This window comes from Scyliorhinus canicula, chromosome 22 (genome assembly GCF_902713615.1).
Source record: "Scyliorhinus canicula chromosome 22, sScyCan1.1, whole genome shotgun sequence".
Classification (NCBI taxonomy): Eukaryota; Metazoa; Chordata; class Chondrichthyes; order Carcharhiniformes; family Scyliorhinidae; genus Scyliorhinus; species Scyliorhinus canicula.
The window spans coordinates 4,235,497-4,254,050 of record NC_052167.1 but is presented as its reverse complement, the minus strand read 5'-3'; the positions used below and the strand labels follow the sequence as shown (position 1 = coordinate 4,254,050).

The following is an 18,554-nucleotide window of genomic DNA, read 5'->3' as shown; positions in this document are numbered from 1 at the left end:
AAGGAAGCGAGCTAGGGAGCCTTTGGCATCTTGTCATCAGCATTTTTTGGCGGAGTAATTGGGAGCAAGGTTGAAAAGTTATGAGAGACTTGAGCGGGAGGGGAGGAGTGCGGTGATTTAAGCAGTTTATCCAAAGAGGAAGGGATAGAGTTAGTGATGGGAGTCGGGGCTGAGGGGGAGAGCAAGGTGCCGCCGATGAAGCAGGATTGAGCATGAAGCACAATAGGAGTGATGGAAGATTGACAGCCGAGGCCTGAGGCAGACTGTTTTACCTTCGCTGTCTGACCAGCCAACAACCCCTGGGGTGGGGCTTTTCCTCGATAACACACGCCAAAATAAAGATACAGACCCACAAAGACAACAGAGAGCAAAGCAAAATATGGAGCCCAGGCGGAAGACAAATGGAGGGCGCAGCAGCAAATTGAAGTTGATGGTAAGAAAGAGAGACCATATTCTCCGACACAGACACTACAATGTCAAAGGAGGTACAGTGGAATAAAAAACATTGCCAGCTGGAAGTCGATCGGCTGCACTGTTTAAGACATCGCCTACACTGGTTCGAATCACGGCCAAGAAATCGAACAGAAACTCGAGTGTTTGAGGAAATTACTCCCTCCTCATACTTGTTATTTACAGCTGTTTCTTTAGCGTTATGTTTCTTTAGAAGTAGGAATTGTGAAACGTGTTGGAAACTATTGCATTCAATCCCCTGACCCCGAGCCCAGCCCCGATGCTGAATTGCTTACCCTCGTGCTCTCTGTCTCTGTCTCTCTGTCGGGATCTCTCTCTCTGTCTTTCCCACCTTGGTTTTCAAATCCCTCCATAATCTCTCCCTATCTCTGTAACCTTCTCCAGCCCCTATAATGCTCCCTATCTCCGCCACCTCTTCCCTCCCTCCTGCTCATGGAGGTCTCTGCTTTCCCATTCTAGTCTCCTGCGCACCACCTAATTTCCATTGCTGTACTACAGTAGTCCCCCGTTATAACGCGCCCCGCAATACCGCGGTTCGCGATATACGGCGGGGGGGTTTATGGACCCCAACTTACTTGACTCATTTTAAACTCTTTTTGAAACAGCACCTTTTGAGCCGCGATGATTAGACCGATTAGCAGCGATGATTACCCGCGATGATTAGACCGATTAGCAGCGATTATTACCCGCGATGATTAGACCGATTAGCAGCGATGATCACTGTCTTGTACTGTAGAACGATTAGCCGCGATGAGTAGCCGCGACCGATTAGCCCAGTTACACAGCCATAAAAGGGATACCTTTTCCAGTGCAGGTATCTTCGAGTTCAGTTACTGTCGTTCAAAATGTTTAAGCGCAAGTCTTACTCAGTGAGTCAAAAGATACATTTGATAGACCGGCTTCGAAACGGGGAAACGAAGGCAAAATTATCCAGAGAGACTGGTGTACCAGAGTCAACCCTCCGTGGGTGGGTGAAAGATGAGCCCAATTTAAGAGCATATGTTGGGACAGTTTCTCAGAGTGAAGGGCTTAGCAGGAAAAAGGCAAGGAACGCTAGTGACAGTAACTTAGAGAAGGCTGTGTTCACCTGGTTTGTCCAGGAACAGTCTGGTGGCACCCCCCTATCTGGACCTATCATCAGGACTCAGGCTGAGAAGTTCCATCACCAGCTCCACCCAGAGGACAGCAATTTTGTAGCCAGCAAGGGTTGGCTCCATCGGTTCCAGAAAAGACATGGGATAGGTGCAGTTACCATCAGTGGTGAGCAGAGATCCGCCGACTCAGGAGCCGCAGCAGCCTTTCCCGACATCCTCAAGAACTACATGGTGCAAGAGGAGCTGACCCCAGAGCAACTCTACAATGCAGATGAGTCAGGGCTTTACTGGAAGATGCTGCCTGACAAGACCCTAGCTGTCAAGGATGATGCCCACAAGACTCTGGGGTACAAGCAAGCCAAGAACAGGCTCACCATCCTGTTTGCCAGCAATGCCACGGGAACACACAAGCTGAAGCCATTGATTGTGGGCAAATTCAAGTCTCCTAGATGCTTTCACCACATCAACATGGAGAACCTACCCATTACCTACCGGAACTCTGGCAAAGCCTGGATGACAGCTTTCTTATTTGAGGAGTGGTTCTTCAAGTTCTTCGTACCCAGTGTCAGGGACCACCTTAGAGCCCGCAACTTACCGCAGAAGGCCACACTCCTACTGGACAACTGCTCAGCCCACCCTCAGGGAGATGTTCTCAAGACCAGGGATGGGCAGATCCAAGTGCTCTATCTCCCAAAGAACACCACCAGCAAGATCCAGCCATGTGATGCTGGCATCATTCAGACCTTCAAGTCTGTGTACAAAAAGGAACTGATCCTGGAAATGATAGACTCTCCTCTCACTGTCCCAGATTACCTGAAAGCCATCACCATCAAGGATGCCTGTTATCTGGCAGGGAAGGCCTGGGGAGCTGTGACAGAGAAGACCATCGCCAACTGCTGGAACAAGGCCCTAGGAGCAGCACTCCCACGACCCCAACATTACCCGGATGAAGAGGATTTCGTAGGCTTTACTGAAGCAGAGATCAGGGCAGCTGAGGAGAGGCTAGAGGACCAACTGGATGAGAACCTAACACTCCAGGATTGGGTGGACAGGTGGGCAGCAGCAGAGGATGACATGGCACCCGCAGAAACATTCACAGAGGAGGAGATCATCGACCAGGTCACCCAAGAGGAGGCAGAAGAAGAAGAAGAAGAACCCCAGCCCACAGTGGCAAAGAGCCACTCGGATGCCATCACGCACCTGAAGTGGCTCATAGCATACACAGAGCAGCAAGACTTCGACCCAATATACATCCTGCACCTGAAGAACCTCCAGAGACAAGCACAAGTCAAGATGAGGAAGGGGATGTGCCAGAGGAAACTCACAGACTTTTTTAAATGATTTTAAAAATATGCGTGTAAGTACAATTTTAAGTATATTATTGTATGTATACTGTATATTATTGTATATATTTTAATACATTTAAAACTTGATTTAAGACTTGAACGAACTTTGCTGTTTCTTATTTAAAACGCCCTTCCATTCAGCAATGTTCAGCACAGTCAGCGATGTTTCCTCTCGTTCATTCATTTGGATATCCGCCATCTTGGATATCCGCGGCTCGGTTACAACGCGGGTGGCTGTCTTGGACCCGAACACCCGCGTTATAACGGGGGACTACTGTATTGCCAGTCGAGCCTCCAGCTGCCTGTGCCCCAAGCTCTCGAATCCCCTCCCCAAGTCTATTCACCTCTCGATGCAGACCTCAAGGAATGCATCTGTTTTCTGAGTAAGATATTGAGAATGCCAAGGGTTTGGCTTGAACACAATAACATGAAGTTTGTTACCAGCAACAACCGTACACTGTTGTGCACAGGCCTTGATCTAGCCCAGGTCCTAACAGTTGCATCTGTTGATTACTTGACTATGTGTCTGGCTCGTACGGTATACATGAAGTCTTCCTGATGCAGAGTCACAGACAGTGGTGAACATCTGCAGGAGGGATCACAGGCAATAGTGAATATCTAACATGGAGGCTTCACCTTTTAATCCTACACACTGTGACGTCAATATGCAGCTTCTACATGTCGTTGTCTGCATTGGTGTTTGTGGTAGTATGAGTAGGGGTATTACGGTACCTTAGAAGTGAGCTGCTATTGGTGCAGAGGACTCGCTGCCCATCGGCCCGGGTAAGTCACGTGCCTCTCAGCCGATTGGCTGAGGTAGGTAGCTCCGCCTACAAGGCGGGATATAAGAACCCGTGCTTCCTGGCAGTCGGCCATTCTTCTGTACGTCTGCTGCCGGGCACACACCTTGTGCATTAAAGCCTTTTATTTGGATCACATCTTCGTCTCGTGTCCAATTGATGGTGCATCAGTGTTCATACAACATCACAATACTGATCCAGCCACGTCCCTGATCTACTTGAAATGAAAATCGCTTATTGTCACGAGTAGGCTTCAATGAAGTTACTGTGAAAATCCCCTAGTCGCCACATTCCGGCGCCTGTCCGGGGAGGCTGGTACGGGAATCGAACCGTGCTGCTGGCCTGCTTGGTCTGCTTTAAAAGCCAGCGATTTAGCCCAGTGAGCTAAACCAGCCCCTAACTTACATGGCACTGTGTACAATTTGGTTTTACTATGAAGGTGTTCTATCAAGGGCTGTGCGTGGAAATATTTCATTTGTGCTTGCTTTAGGCTAATTCAGGATTTAACGAAAAGGGAGTGTGGTACATGAATTTAGCAACCTGAAGCTAATCGATTGCTTAAACAATAAGCTGTCAGGTACTGATTGTTGAGGAAATATTTGAAAATTACACCCCCCCCCCAACAGTGACTGAAGTAACCGAACAGCTGAATATACTCGCGCTGTCAGATCACAATTGTTTTCCAGCAAATGAGATGAATGCCCAGTTAGTGGAGGTGTTGCGGGAAGAACGTTGGCCAGGATACCAGGAGACTCTTTGAAACTCGGGGGGGGGGGGGGGGGGGGGGGGGGGGGAAGGAAAGTATAAATTCCATTTTATATAGAAGATTTCACAAGTTCAAGATGTTTCGAAGCACTTTGCCAAGAGTGAAGTAGTTTTGAAATGTGGTCACTGTTGTAGAAATTGTAATTTCTGACAAGCTATTACCTTCTGACTCAGCGGACTCCTAGTTAGGTAATACCTCAATCATCTGAGTTTTCGTGATATTGGTGAGGGATGAATTTCTTTTTTTATAAAGAGTACCCAATTCATTTTTTTCCAATTAAGGGGCAATTTAGCATGGCCAATCCATCTACCCTGCACATCTTTTGGGTTGTGGGGACGAAACCCACACAGACACGGAGAGGGATGAATGTTGACCAGAACATGGGAGAGAATGTTTGTTTTCTTTTATTAAATAAATTTAGGGTACCCAATTAATTTTTTCCAATTGAGGGGCAATGTAGCATGGCCAATTTACCTAGCTTGCACATCTTTGGGTTTCAAAACCAACGCAAACACGCGGAGAATGTGCAAAATCCATACGGACAGTGACTCAGAGCCGGGATCGAACCTGGGATCTCGGCACCGTGAGGCACCAGTGCTAGCCATTGCACTGCCCTATGCAATGCAGAGGTGCTGCCCTATGGGAGAGAATGTTGATGGTGCTTTTCTTCCTATTGGGCCTTTTACCCAAGGTGGGGGGTGGGGGGGGGGGGGGGGGAACAGAAATTTTGGTTCAGCCTTTCAATTGAAAGGCAGCACCTCTGACAATGTATCGCTCCTCTTTCGACTGAAGTGTCAGCTTTGATTATCTGCCCAAGTCTGCCCAGGGGCTGCTTTAGTACAGTGGGCTAAATAGCTGGCTTTGAAAGCAGACCAAGGCAGGCCAGCAGCCCGGGTTCAATTCCCGTACCAGCCTCCCCAAACAGGTGCCGGAATGTGGCGCCTAGGGACTTTTCACAGTAACTTCATTTGAAGCTTACTTGCGACAATAAGTGATTTTCATTTCAAGTCGCGGTCTCAAATCATACCCTCATCTTGTGGTGACCTGAGCCCACAATCCTGCAACTGTGGGCCCAATGGCGTTGCCAAGGAGCGATTCAGAGGAACAGAAATGCTGTTCAGTCGTGTCGGGTAACCGCGTGCGCTGATTCCTCGGACACCCGAGATCCAACTTTGGCTCTGTATGGGTTGCGTCCGTGCGCCTGGCCTGAGTGATGTAAATTGAAACAGAGAGGCGAACGCAGCTGAAGGCAGTTGGGCCCCTTGCTGCACTCTTGTCGGTCTTTATTAAATCTGACTCTGTATGTCTTACAGCTGGATATCGTAACTGAATCATTCCACAGTGGGAAAAGGTTAACTACAGTTTCTGTTTTATTGTGTCTTTTAAAAGCCTGGAAATTGCCTGGTGTATTATTAACATTTGAACGCTGTGCAACTGTGTCGAATTCTGTGTCAAGCAGTTGAGCAAAGGCATTTAAAACAAGTGGGTTAAAATAAGAGGAATTTGATACCCACATGTTCCTGCAGGCTTCCCAGACCAATAGTTTCCATGTCCAGCATATTTTTTTTCTTAATTCTTCAAGCCCTGTTAACCAACAATTAAATATTTGTTTGGAAACTAGTAGTCTTGGAGAACGGACATATTTTGCAAAGCGGTTTCTGGTATCCAGCTGTTGCCTGGCATATGAACTCTACATATTTTTATCCCCCTCAATTGATTTAAGGATTAAAGATTACATACTGCTCCCTGAACCAATCCCTGGGATGTAGGTAGCCTTTGTTTGCACAAAACATTTCAATCGGGGTCCTTAATGGTAAATGTGACTATGGGGACTTGAAATCTGTCGATCCCTTTTTATTTGGTGCATTTGTTTTACATCAGTTAGGTTAAATGATGTGTGTCCTATCACCATCTCTTTTATGTAGCATGGCAGACGCGCTCCATACTCTGCATCCCCAGGGAGAGAGAGAGTAAATTCTGGCTGTTTTTTTTTTGCTTTCTTAGCCTTCAGCGTTGTGTAGTGGAGGCCCCTGAGATTCTAGTGTAGCCAAGCTGAGGGGGAAGCAGCATAATTGATGTGACGGTGTTTCTGAAATGGACAGCATTGAGGCAATTGCCTTTTTGAATGTGTGAACATTCCCGAGCTCCATTGCTGCTTAATACCCTAGTCCACAACCGTATTGATTGTAAGATTTCTGAAGCCACTGTTTGAGAAGGTGGGTTTTGCCCACTGCCTTCGATTGTGACAAAGCAATGCACTCTACCAAATTTACTCCAAAAGAAAAGTGTAAGGGAAGGATGATTTTGTTTAAATTTGGGTTTCCGCTCTCTGCTTTGGGTATAAATAAAGGTTGCTTCAGAAACAAATAACTTTCTGCAGCACCTCTTGTGACCTCGGGATGTCCAAAGCACTTTACAGCCAATCGTGTGCATCTTGACCTTAGTCGCTGATATTATAAGATGGGGAAGAGGGCAGTCAATTCGCGCACAGAAAGCTCCCTCTCGGTTTCTGGCGATGTTGGTTGAAGGATGCCTATTGGTCAGCACCACCAAAGAACACTTCCTGGTCCCTCTCCTCCCTTGGACTGTAAATTCCTCTCTTCCAGGGAATGCCATTATTCCCCCCCCCCCATAAATAGTGAGTTGCAAACATAATAACAGAATGCTGGAGTTTGCTGTATAATTTGGATATGTTGGAGAGTTGATCAAAGACGACAATTCACTTTCTCCCATTGATAAGTAATGGAAACATTGCATTGATTTAATGTGTTTTTATGTGTAAAGAATGGATCAATAATGACCATTTTTTTTTCAGTGTATGAATTTTTCCTAAATTTAAGTTGCATGTGTCCTGTTAAGCACATGTCCTGAGATAACACAGGCTGCAACTGGATGCAGCTTTAACTGAAAGATACTCCAGACCTTGAAGTTAGTTCAATCTGATTTATTGAACCTGTCACACAGTTAGCACAGTTCTCTGTGAGTTTGACTCTCTGGTAACCTAAGTGTGATTACTCTGTGTGACTGAACCAGACTAGCTCTTAGCCACGTGCTGGAGGTGTGATACTGTACATACACCCTGACTCACTCTGTAGCAATCCCCAGTGGAAAGAGGCGGAGTGTGAGCGCCTCGTGCCTTTTATAGTGAGAAACCACCCCCAAGCGTTCTGCCTGCTGATTGGTTATGTCCTGTTCTCTGTGTTCATTAGCTGCCTGTCTGTATCTCATTATGTGCATGTCTGCATATCATGACAGCATGGGTCTTGGGCGTCGAATGTAGCACCGTGTGACATGAAAGCACAATAAAAATATCGAGCGGGATCCTTCCCCCCCCCCCCCCCCCCCAACCCTGCATTGTCTACGGTCTCTTGCCTTGTTCGCCGGCCCGTGCCGCCGGGGTACCCAGCCGCGAGGGGTCACCACTTGCAGTACTGATGGCAGCATCTTCCTGTGCCGCCAATGTCTACGGCCCTCTGTGTTGTTCGCCGGCTGTTCCGCCAGGGAATCCACCACGGTGGGTGGGGGGGGGGGGTCACGGTGGGACTGGCAGATCGCACGGCGGGAACAGCTGGAAAATCCAACCCACCGTGTTCATTATAGTCTGAAGTGGCCAAGGTACATTTGCTTTCAATTTTCTGTTTTTCTTCCCTAAATGCCTCCTTTTTTTTTTTGCTTTCCTCTCACCTTTTTGTGTTAACGCAGCTGTCCGTTCTCCTGTAAACCTCTCCTCGGCTTGGTTTATCTTGACTTGACTCTCCAGACTCTCATTTTGAGGCCTGTCTCGTTTCTCCGCTCTGCATTCAGCAGCCTCTTTCCCTTTCTCCTTACATCTGACCTTTCAAATTGATTGCCCGATCTGAGAAATTGGATTTTTTTTTTTAATAAGCTTCTGTTCTATTAAACTCTTAAATTTCATCTCCTAATCTCCAGCTCATCCCCACCAGCTCAGTTTTATCTCCCAGCCCCGTCCACATGCGGCTGCACACTGAAGCCCTCATTTGGAACACAAGATGGCATCTGATGGGGTTTCTATATTCATCAGTGCTCACTCACTCGTGGGCCAGAGACAGCTCAGCAATGAGAAAATCCAAACTGGCTTTGTCAAAAGGCTGGCACCGACAATAAAAGTTGAGCCCAGAGCGCGGGTACGTGAGATTTGATGGGGAGCTGGAGTTTAGATCGCAGCGATAAAAAAACCTAGCAGGGAGCCGTAAAGTCAGGTGCAGGGAAGATTGGAAACTAGCGCGGTCTGTGTGCTCTGCCACTCTACATCCCAAAATTGTGCATGTTGCGTCTTAGTAGTAAGTATAAATTGTACACATGTTGACATGATGTACATGTTTCGAAGAATGGGGCGGCGCATTGGCACAGTGGTTAGCACTGCTGCCTCACAGCGGCAGGGTCCCAGGTTCGATTCCCGGCTTGGGTCACTATCTGTGCGGAGTCTGTACGTTCTCCCCGTGTAAGTGTGGGTTTCCTCCGGGTGCTCCGGTCTCCTCCCACAGTCCAAAGATGTGCAGGTTAGGTGGATTGGCCATGCTAAATTGACCCTCAGTATCCAAAAAGTTAAGTGGGGGTTACTGGGTTATGGGGATAGGGTGGGGGTTACTGGGTTATGGGGATAGGGTGGGGGTTACTGGGTTATGGGGATAGGGTGGGGGTTACTGGGTTATGGGGATAGGGTGGGGGTTACTGAGTTATGGGGATAGGGTGGGGGTTACTGGGTTATGGGGATAGGGTGGGGGTTACTGGGTTATGGGGATAGGGTGGGGGTTACTGGGTTATGGGGATAGGGTGGGGGAGTGGGCCTGGGGAGGGTGTGCTTTCGGACGGTTGGGGCTCTCTCGATGGGCCGAATGGCCACCTCTTGCACTGAAGGGATTCTGTAATTCTATGAATGAAAGGTGATCGCATTGGAACCTACAACACACTGAAAGGAATAGACGGGGTGGATGCAGGTAAGATGTTTGCCTCATTTGGGGTGTCTAGAATCAGGACACACAATTTCAAAATAATAGGGAAGTCACTTGGAGCCGAGATAGGGAGAATTTCTTTCACTCCCGAAACCTGTGCATCTTTGGAATTCTCAACCCAGCTGAGGAACTCACTCATTGAGTACGTTTAGACAGAGATTGACAGATTTCTAAATACTAATGACATTAAAAGATAGTGAGATGTGTGTGTGTGGGGGGGAGGTGAGGTGGGGGGGGGGAGGTGGGGGGGGGGAGGTGGGGGGGAGGTGGGGTGGGAGGTGGTGGTGGGAGGTGGGGTGGGGGGGGCATGAAAGTGGATGGATCAGCCACGTTTGTATTAAATGGTGCATCAGGCTCAATGGGCTGAATGGCCTGTTCCCCCCCCCCTTTCAAGTTCTGTGCCCCTTTGTACTTCAAATTCATAATGAATCATTGTACTGCCTTCCATCTTCCTGACACAGTTTAGTGCCTTGACTGATTTTTATTTTATCGAGTTGTGCCAAACTCTTCCACTCAAAGTGGTTAAAAAAAAAGTTACCGTGTGTGTAAGCTTCGAATAAATAATGAAGCACAAATAAAAATTCCTGATGGAATCCTGGATGATTTATGTGGTTATATAGAGTTACTGATCAGATCTGTAACTAGGATGAAATCGTTGAGGGTTCATTTTAAATAAAATCAACATTCAGCTCTTCAACTCGAAAGATCTAAAGATCTGTCTTCTGAAATTTTAGCATCTATCATTGCCTGTGACACTGCCATTTCAAACCTTGCCATTGTTCTGTGGAAGCTGGTCAGACCTTTACCCAAGATTCTGAAAAATCTGAATTCTCATTTACGTTTCCAAACCCCTGCCGATCTTCCCTGTTGCAGACTCAACCCGACAGCTTTCAGGGATGCTCTTTCCAAGGGCTGGTGCAGACTCAATGGGCCGAATGGCCTCCTCCTGCACTGTTGATTCTATGAACTTTACCTGAATGGAGGAGGCATCATTTAAGATAAGGAGGCAGTGTTGAAGGGGATCACGTTACTCATCGGACTGTGTGCTGCCTCCTGAAAGAGCTTATCCGATCAGTCCAAGTCCCCGGCTCGTTCCCCATAGTCCAGCAAATTTTTACCTTTTCGAGTATTTATGCACTTCCCCTTGGGGAGTTTCTATAGAATTTGTTTTCACCACCCCTTTAGGTAGCGGGTTCCAGATCAGAGCCCACCGCTTCTAAAAGATTCCCACCTCTGTTTCTTTTCCAATCACCTTAAACTAATGTCCTCTGGTTTGCGATCATTTCACCAATGGGGAGCCGTTTCTCCCTCGCAACTCTGTCCAGGCCCCTCGTGATTTTGAACGTCTCTGTCACATCTCCTATCTGGCCTCTCCTCTCCAGTCCCAACATCGCCAATCTGTCAGTGTACCTGAAGTTCCTCATCCCTAGAACCGGGAATCTTTTCTGCACCCTCTCTCTAATGTCTTCACAACCTTACACATTCACACTTTTAGGGTGGCACGGTGGCGCAGTGCTCAGCACTGCTGCCTCACGACACCGAGGACCCGGCTCTGGGTAACTGTCCGTGTGGAGTTTGCACGTTCTCCCCGTGTTTGCGTTGGTTGCGCCCCCACAACCCAAAGATGTGCAAGCTAGGTTTGGTCACGCTAAATTGCCCCTTAATTGGGGGGCGGGGCTAGAATTAGGCACTTTAAATTTATTTTTAAAAACAAACAAAAAATGATATTTTATATTGGGTTGGAGGAAGGTTCACTCGATTTGATTGTTCACCCAGGGTTATGAATCTTTGGAATCCTCTACCTTTGAGAGCTGTGATGCCCACCGTTGAGGCTGAGATGGGTAGACTTTTGATGGGTAGATTTCTAGATATTAAAGATATCGAGGGATAAGGGGATTGCGTGGGAAAAATTATGTTGAGGTACAAGAATCAGTCATGATCTAGTTGAAAGGTAGAACAGACCCGAGGAGCTGAATGACCTTCTCCTGCTTTTTTTCAGAGCCGGCTTAGCTCAGTGGGCTAGACAGCTGGTTTGTGATGCAGAACAAGGCCAACAGCGCGAGTTCAATTCCCGTACCAGCCGAGAATTCTGAATTCTCCCTCAGTGTACCCGAACAGGCGCCGGAGTGTGGCGACTAGGGGCTTTTCACAGTAACTTCATTGCAGTGTTAACGGAAGCCTACTTGTGACAATAAAAAGGTTCTTTTTTAAAAATCTCCTGTGGTACAATAAATGTTCAGCGAATAGAGAAAAATGTGGAAAGGTAGGAAAGTGGAGTTGGGATAAAAGATTAGCTGTGATCTTATGGAATGGCAAAGCAGACCCCAATGACCTCCTTTTCCTTGTGTTCTTCTGTTCTTTGAGAAGGAATTGAGAAACACCATCGTTTGTTTAGGCGATTCTGCTTTATCTTAATTGAATGTAGTCAAGATACGGAATTTAAAATGCACAGAACACGTGTGACCTTTCCTTGAATGTGTTTTTTTTGGTCACTTTTCCCCATTTATTTTTGGCACGTTTCTTTTCAGAACACCCCTACAGGGACGCCGATTTTCATTGTGAATGCAACAGATCGAGACCAGGGCACTGGGGGCAGCGTGCTGTATTCCTTCCAACCTCCATCGCGTTTCTTTTCCATCGATGGTGCCAGGGGAGTTGTAACTGTTCAAAGGCCACTGGATTACGAGACCACCCGAGCCTATCAACTCCAAGTCAATGGAACGGTAGGAATATGGCATTTTTCAGAGTTGTGTGTGAGAACTGTTTGAGCGACGTGTACACTGCCTGGGGCTTGATTCCATTCCCCCACCCGCATGCTGAATCCCTGATCAAGTTCCCGTGTGTACAAGTGACGAACAAGCTTGAGGCCCAACGACACCGACAGTGCAGCGCTCCCTCCGCACTCTCCTGAGTGGGACTTGAACCCTCAGGGACGTGACTCGGAGTCCGGAGTGCTACCCCACTGAGCTACAGCTGAGTCAGCGAGAAAGGAGCATTGAACAACGGATTTCGGAACCACAAGAGACACATCTGAAGGTTTAGAAGAGGCTATTGGAGATGTGAGAGATGTGGCAAATTGTAGAGATTAAAAGAGAGGCTTGCATTGAGCGAGATTGATAGCTGATGGCTATTGTATTGATTCAGTGTAAGGAGCGATAGGCAGGGAGCATCTGGTGTATAGAATATGGTAAATCACTAAGCGTCCAGGGGAAATCAATAGGAAAAGTTTTACATAAACTAATCAGAATCTTTTAAGTTTAATGTGTGCATTTGCCCTCTTTGCAACAGAAAGGCTTGGCAGCTGATTTGCTTGCACTCTTTACCAATGTGAACGTATTAATCAGGAGGTAATGACAAATAACCCCACAGGTAGTGGCATCTATTATTCATTTACTTAAAATTTAATTAGCAGTCACTAATGACTTCTGTCACTGGAGACAAAAGGTTCTATTTGACTCGATGCATTTGAGACGTTCATTTATAATGGCTGTATTTGTCCTCTAGCTTCCTGACCGAAAGATAAATTCGCATTTATTTAGCACTCCTACACGACCTCAGGATGTCCCAGACCACTTTGCAACCAATGAAATGTCACCATTATAATACAGGAAACCAGGAGCTCCCAGCAATGTGATAACACCCAAATAACCTGTTTTTAGGTGTTGATGGAGAGGCGAGTATTGCCCCAGACACCACTGGCACAATCAAGGCCCCGTCGTGCCCGACTTGGTGACACAACAAGGTCATTGGATCTTGCCATTCTGCTCATTTAAATGAGCCTGCGCCAGATTCTCCTGGGGCCTGGGAACTAACAGCATCACCAGAAAGGCCTGGACCCAGGTGTCATTTAGCACTGGTCCACACAAACATGGCACCTGGGGGTCTACCTGGCCTTTGGAGATCCCTGGGTGTCCCAATTCCCTAGTTGTCTGGACTTTATCTGGTTCTTTTGCAGACTCCTTGCCCTATCCATCTCCTGGTAGAGCTGAGAGATGTTCACTGCTTCCTATCATCAAGTGCAACATATCCAGCTTAAAGCTCAAAAAGCCTTCCTACCTCAAAAGTGCCCCTGGTTCCTAAGCAATGACTTTAAGCTTCTGAAAATGTGTTTACTTTTCACGCTGTAGCCCCCTCTCCGCACAAGAGAAACACGGGTGGAGCTGATCAAACCACACAGACAGACACACACAGACAGACACACACAGACAGACACATACATCCAGCATGTACCTAACTGGAGGTTTTAACCTTCCAGGCGCACAAACATTAAATTAAACCCACTTAAAACTAAATCTTATTTCTAATGTTCATCAAGGCAAATATTAAAACTACGTTTTGTTTTTCTAACATTTGTTTAATGTCACATCCGAAAGTCGGTTCCTCTGGCAGTGCAGTGCTTCCTCACTCGTCTCAGCACAATGCTCATTGTCAGTCCAACTTATCTTTCACAAGTGAGTCCTAAATCCGCAGATTTTATGATGGAAGTGAGATCGATAACAGAGCTGCTGGTGATTCCTGGGCCACTTTGCTGCAGTGTTGTTATTTCGCTGTGATGACTGACCCCATATAATCCCAGCCATTTTACTTTTTGTCATGTTCGACTCCAGCCACTGGTAGATTTTAATTTGTCCTCTGACTTCTGATGCCAATGACTTGAGTTAAACTGGAACACTTCGTGTAGACCATTGACTCGGCTTAACAGTTGCTTGAAATGCATTTCCAGTCCCATCCTAGTGAACATTAACATCCAACCAAACTGCGATGGAAGGAAGCTGGGAAATGGCATAAAAGCTGAACTAAAGAATGGTATCCATGCAAAACCGGACGCTACAAGAAGCAATTTCATTACTTTACCTAGAGTAAAAGTTGATGGTCATTTTATAATCTCTCTCTCTGCATTTGAAACGGCAATGATCAATGTACCAGGTAGTTTTAAAAGCCAAGTTCCTGCCGCTAAATATCCCAACCAAAAGGATGAATTTGGCATTTATCTAGTTTCTGTTTTGGGATCTTACTGTGCTGCTGTATCCCAAACCTGACAGTTCACTGCACCTGGAAGGTAATTTATTACGGACATTTGAGAGACAATTGTGTGTTGTATAAATGCAAGTAATTCATTGGTATTTGCAAAATAAATTGGACCATTGGAGCATTAAGAAACAACATTATATGGAAATTATTTTGGTTACTTGCAAATTGATGCTTTTTTAAATTTCAGGACCAGGACAAAGACCATCCTCTCTCCACACTTGCGAACCTCGCAGTCACTATAACTGACATCCAGGACATGGACCCGATATTTGTAAATCTACCCTACAGCACAAACATTTATGAAAACTCCCCTCCGGTGAGTAGGAGTTTGTTTTTTGTATGCCTCCACGATTGCATTTGACTGTCTAGAAACTCATGGTGAATGTGGATTATTCCTGGCATGGCCGCCTGCCTATGTAAACGTGTCACGCTGCAATTCTGACCATCTGCTGATGGTGGCAGCACTGCCACACCCGAGGATTATCCATGAAGTAGCAGAGTCTCCTGACCATGCTGACTGACGCAAGACCCTTGTTTTTATAAAATCCCCAATTGAACGTGAGGTGCAGCAAGGGAGAATTTTAGATGTAATTTTTTTTGACGTTGACAATTCTAATACCTTTCACAGCAATAGAAACGGAGCAGCTAATTGGTGATTTATTCATTGTTGTTCAAGGTTTTGCAATGACTTTTCTTGTCTCGGTCGCTCGAATCCCGATTGACTTGATTGATAGATTCCCACCTCCACGCTAAGGGAACAGTTTTGAGTCCGACTGCCGGAATTGAAAACCTAATCCAGGCTAATCCTTGAAGCATCAATCTTAAACCGTTACATGGTTGGAGACGTTATGCATGATGCAAGGAGTTTGACACCATCCAGGGCAAAGCAGTGTGCCTGTTCGGTATTCCGTCCACTGCCTTAAGCATTCACTCCCTCCATTACACTGCCCGCAGTATGTGCTATCGGCAAGATTCACAGTAGCAACTGTGCAGAAGCAGTTTGGACCATGCCGAGGGTAATTGGGGGATGGGCAATAAATGCCGGCCTGGCCAGTGATACATCCCTGAACATGTTTTTCACGGTGGCATGGTGGTTAGCATCAATGCTTCACAGCTCCAGGGTCCCAGGTTCGGTTCCCGGCTGGGTCACTGTCTGTGTGGAGTCTGCACGTCCTCCCCGTGTGTGCGTGGGTTTCCTCCGGGTGCTCCGGTTTCCTCCCACAGTCCAAAGATGTGCGGGTTAGGTGGATTGGCCATGCTAAATTGCCTGTAGTGTAAGGTTAATGGGGGGATTGTTGGGTTACGGGTTACGTGGGTTTAAGTAGGGTGATCATTGCTCGGCACAACATCGAGGGCCGAAGGGCCTGTTCTGTGCTGTACTGTTCTATGTTCTATGTTAACCTCAAATAGTGACCAAGGAATAACCAAGAGTTTCTTGCTGTCTGGATGAATGTTGCTCCGACAGACGATGCCACTATAACGAGATGAGCCAACCATGTACTTTTGTCACTGTTGTTACGATCCCCTGGGTTAGTACGCAGTCAATTCCTGCCCCACTTGACCTGGAGTCGCAACACAATTGAAATTAATAAATATTTCTGAGAAAAACACCTGGAGTCTTTGGCCACCCTGCCCAATAATTACAGTCGCCGGGTTTGTAAGTTTAAACACAAACCCATTATGAAATGAAAAAAATGAAATGAAAATCGCTTATTGTCACGAGTAGGCTTCAGTGAAGTTACTGTGAAAAGCTGTGAAAATTATTAATAATAATAAACAATAATTAAATATGCAGCAGATACTACAGGTTAACTATTAAAAAGGGAAATGGCAGGGAGGACCCTGAGACTGTTGTTGGAATCTTACTGGTGTGTAGAGTGACTGCTGTGTTTTCTTACAAAGCAGCAGTTACTGCGCTTTGAAGTGATAAAGGGCGGGATTTTCCATGCCCACCGCATCCTGTATTGCGGTGTAGCAGGAAGCTCGCTATCGGCCAGTGGAGGGATTTTACGGTCCCTGCTGTCGAGAGGGTTTCCCGTTGAACGCACCCCTTGCCGCTGGGGGTTCACTGTCAGCAGGAGCAGGAGATCCTGACGGCAGAAATAGCCGGAACATTCTGGCCTATGCGGCAAATAATTAGTGACTTCTGAGAAACATGATTGGTTTCCATAAAAATCTCACCTTGTTGATCATGGTGAATGCATTTTACCAAATGGGGGAAGATGAAGAGATGGGGATGTTGTTAATAGTGCTTCTGATGGTTGTGTTTGGGTGTTTGTTTGAATTTTCTGTTTAAGCCTTATTTCTGTAATGGGCGGCACGGTGGCGCAGTGGTTAGCACTGCTGCCTCGAGGAACCGGGTTCAATCCCGGCCCCGGGTCACTGCCCGTGTGGAGTTTGCACATTCTCCCCATGTCTGCGTGGGTCTCACCCCACCACAAAGGGTGGGTGGATTGGCCGCGCTAAATTGCCCCTTAATTGGCTACTCTAAATTTTGTTTGAAAAAGCCTTATTTCAGACAATTTTAGCTAAGAATTGTCTACTCTGTTAAAGTGACTTGATTGCAATGTACGTCAAAATGATGGATTTCAGCTCATACATTCAGCCTCCGTTTCACACGCTGTGAAATTCCAAGGGGAGGTGCAAGTGGCAGCTTTAATCCCATGGTACGAAGAGGTATTCTCCTTCGTTACAGATTTAAATATGTTCACCCAATCTTCAATGACACTTGGCTCCGAGAACATCTTCCCGAGGTGTTTCAGTTAATACCCTCATCACAGTCTTGATTTTTGTACACCACCTAGCTCAACCGCGCCTTAATCCCTGTACTTAAATATTTAAAGATAATTAGAATGAATAGTAAAGATAAAGTGCTCATGTATCGCTGAAGCCCAATCAACCATATTCTTCAAATGTCATGTTAATGGAACAGAAGGTTTGTTGTATGAGTCTTTGCAAGATTAAAATCCAACCCATGCACATTCGGGCAGAATAAGTAATTACTAACTGGGGATAAACCATTCTGTTTAAATGCAGAATACATCCCCCATTATACCGCGCTCCGCAATACCGCGGTTCGCGATATACGGCGGGGGGGGGGGGGGGGGGGGGGGGCTTATGGACCCCAACTTACTTGACTCATTTTAAACTCTTTTTGAAACAGCACCTTTTTTAGCCGCGATGATTAGCCGCGATGATTAGACCGATTAGCAGCGATGATTACCCGCGATGATTAGAACGATTAGCCGCGATGATTACTGTAGAACGATTAGCCGCGATGAGTGGCCGCGACCGATTAGCCCGATTACCCAGCCATAAAAGGGATACCTTTTCCAGTGCAGGTATCTTCGAGTTCAGTTACTGTCGTTCAAAATGTTTAAGCGCAAGTCTTACACAGTGAAGCAAAAGATACATTTGATAGACCGGCTTCGAAACGGGGAAACGAAGGCAAACTTATCCAGAGAGACTGGTGTACCAGAGTCAACCCTCCGTGGGTGGGTGAAAGATGAGCCCAATTTAAGAACATATGTTGGGACAGTTTCTCAGAGTGAAGGGCTTACCAGGAAAAAGGCAAGGAACGCTAGTGACATTAACTTGGAGAAGGCTGTGTTCACCTGGTTTGTCCAGGAACAGTCTGGTGGCACCCGCCTATCTGGACCTATCATCAGGACTCAGGCTGAGAAGTTCCATCACCAGCTCCACCCAGAGGACAGCAATTTCGTAGCCAGCAAGGGTTGGCTCCATCGGTTCCAGATAAGACATGGGATAGGTGCAGTTACCATCAGTGGTGAACAGAGATCCGCCGACTCAGGAGCCGCAGCAGCCTTTCCCGACATCCTCAAGAACTACATGGTGCAAGAGGAGCTGACCCCAGAGCAACTCTACAATGCAGATGAGTCAGGGCTCTACTGGAAGATGCTGCCTGACAAGACCCTAGCTGTCAAGGATGATGCCCACAAGACTCTGGGGTACAAGCAAGCCAAGAACAGGCTCACCATCCTGTTTGCCAGCAATGCCACGGGAACACACAAGCTGAAGCCATTGATTGTGGGCAAATTCAAGTCTCCTAGAGA

General features: G+C 46.7%; 1 protein-coding gene across 1 annotated transcript in view; it reads left to right on the top strand.

The window, feature by feature from the left end:
* LOC119956232 (cadherin-23-like) overlaps positions 1–18,554 on the top strand; it is a 306,203-nt gene that overhangs the window by 179,495 nt on the left and 108,154 nt on the right. Inside the window, exons 7-8 of the mRNA XM_038783267.1 lie at positions 11,979–12,173; positions 14,669–14,797. Of these exons, the coding sequence (XP_038639195.1) occupies positions 11,979–12,173; positions 14,669–14,797 (324 nt within the window). The remainder of the gene's footprint in view (positions 1–11,978; positions 12,174–14,668; positions 14,798–18,554) is intronic.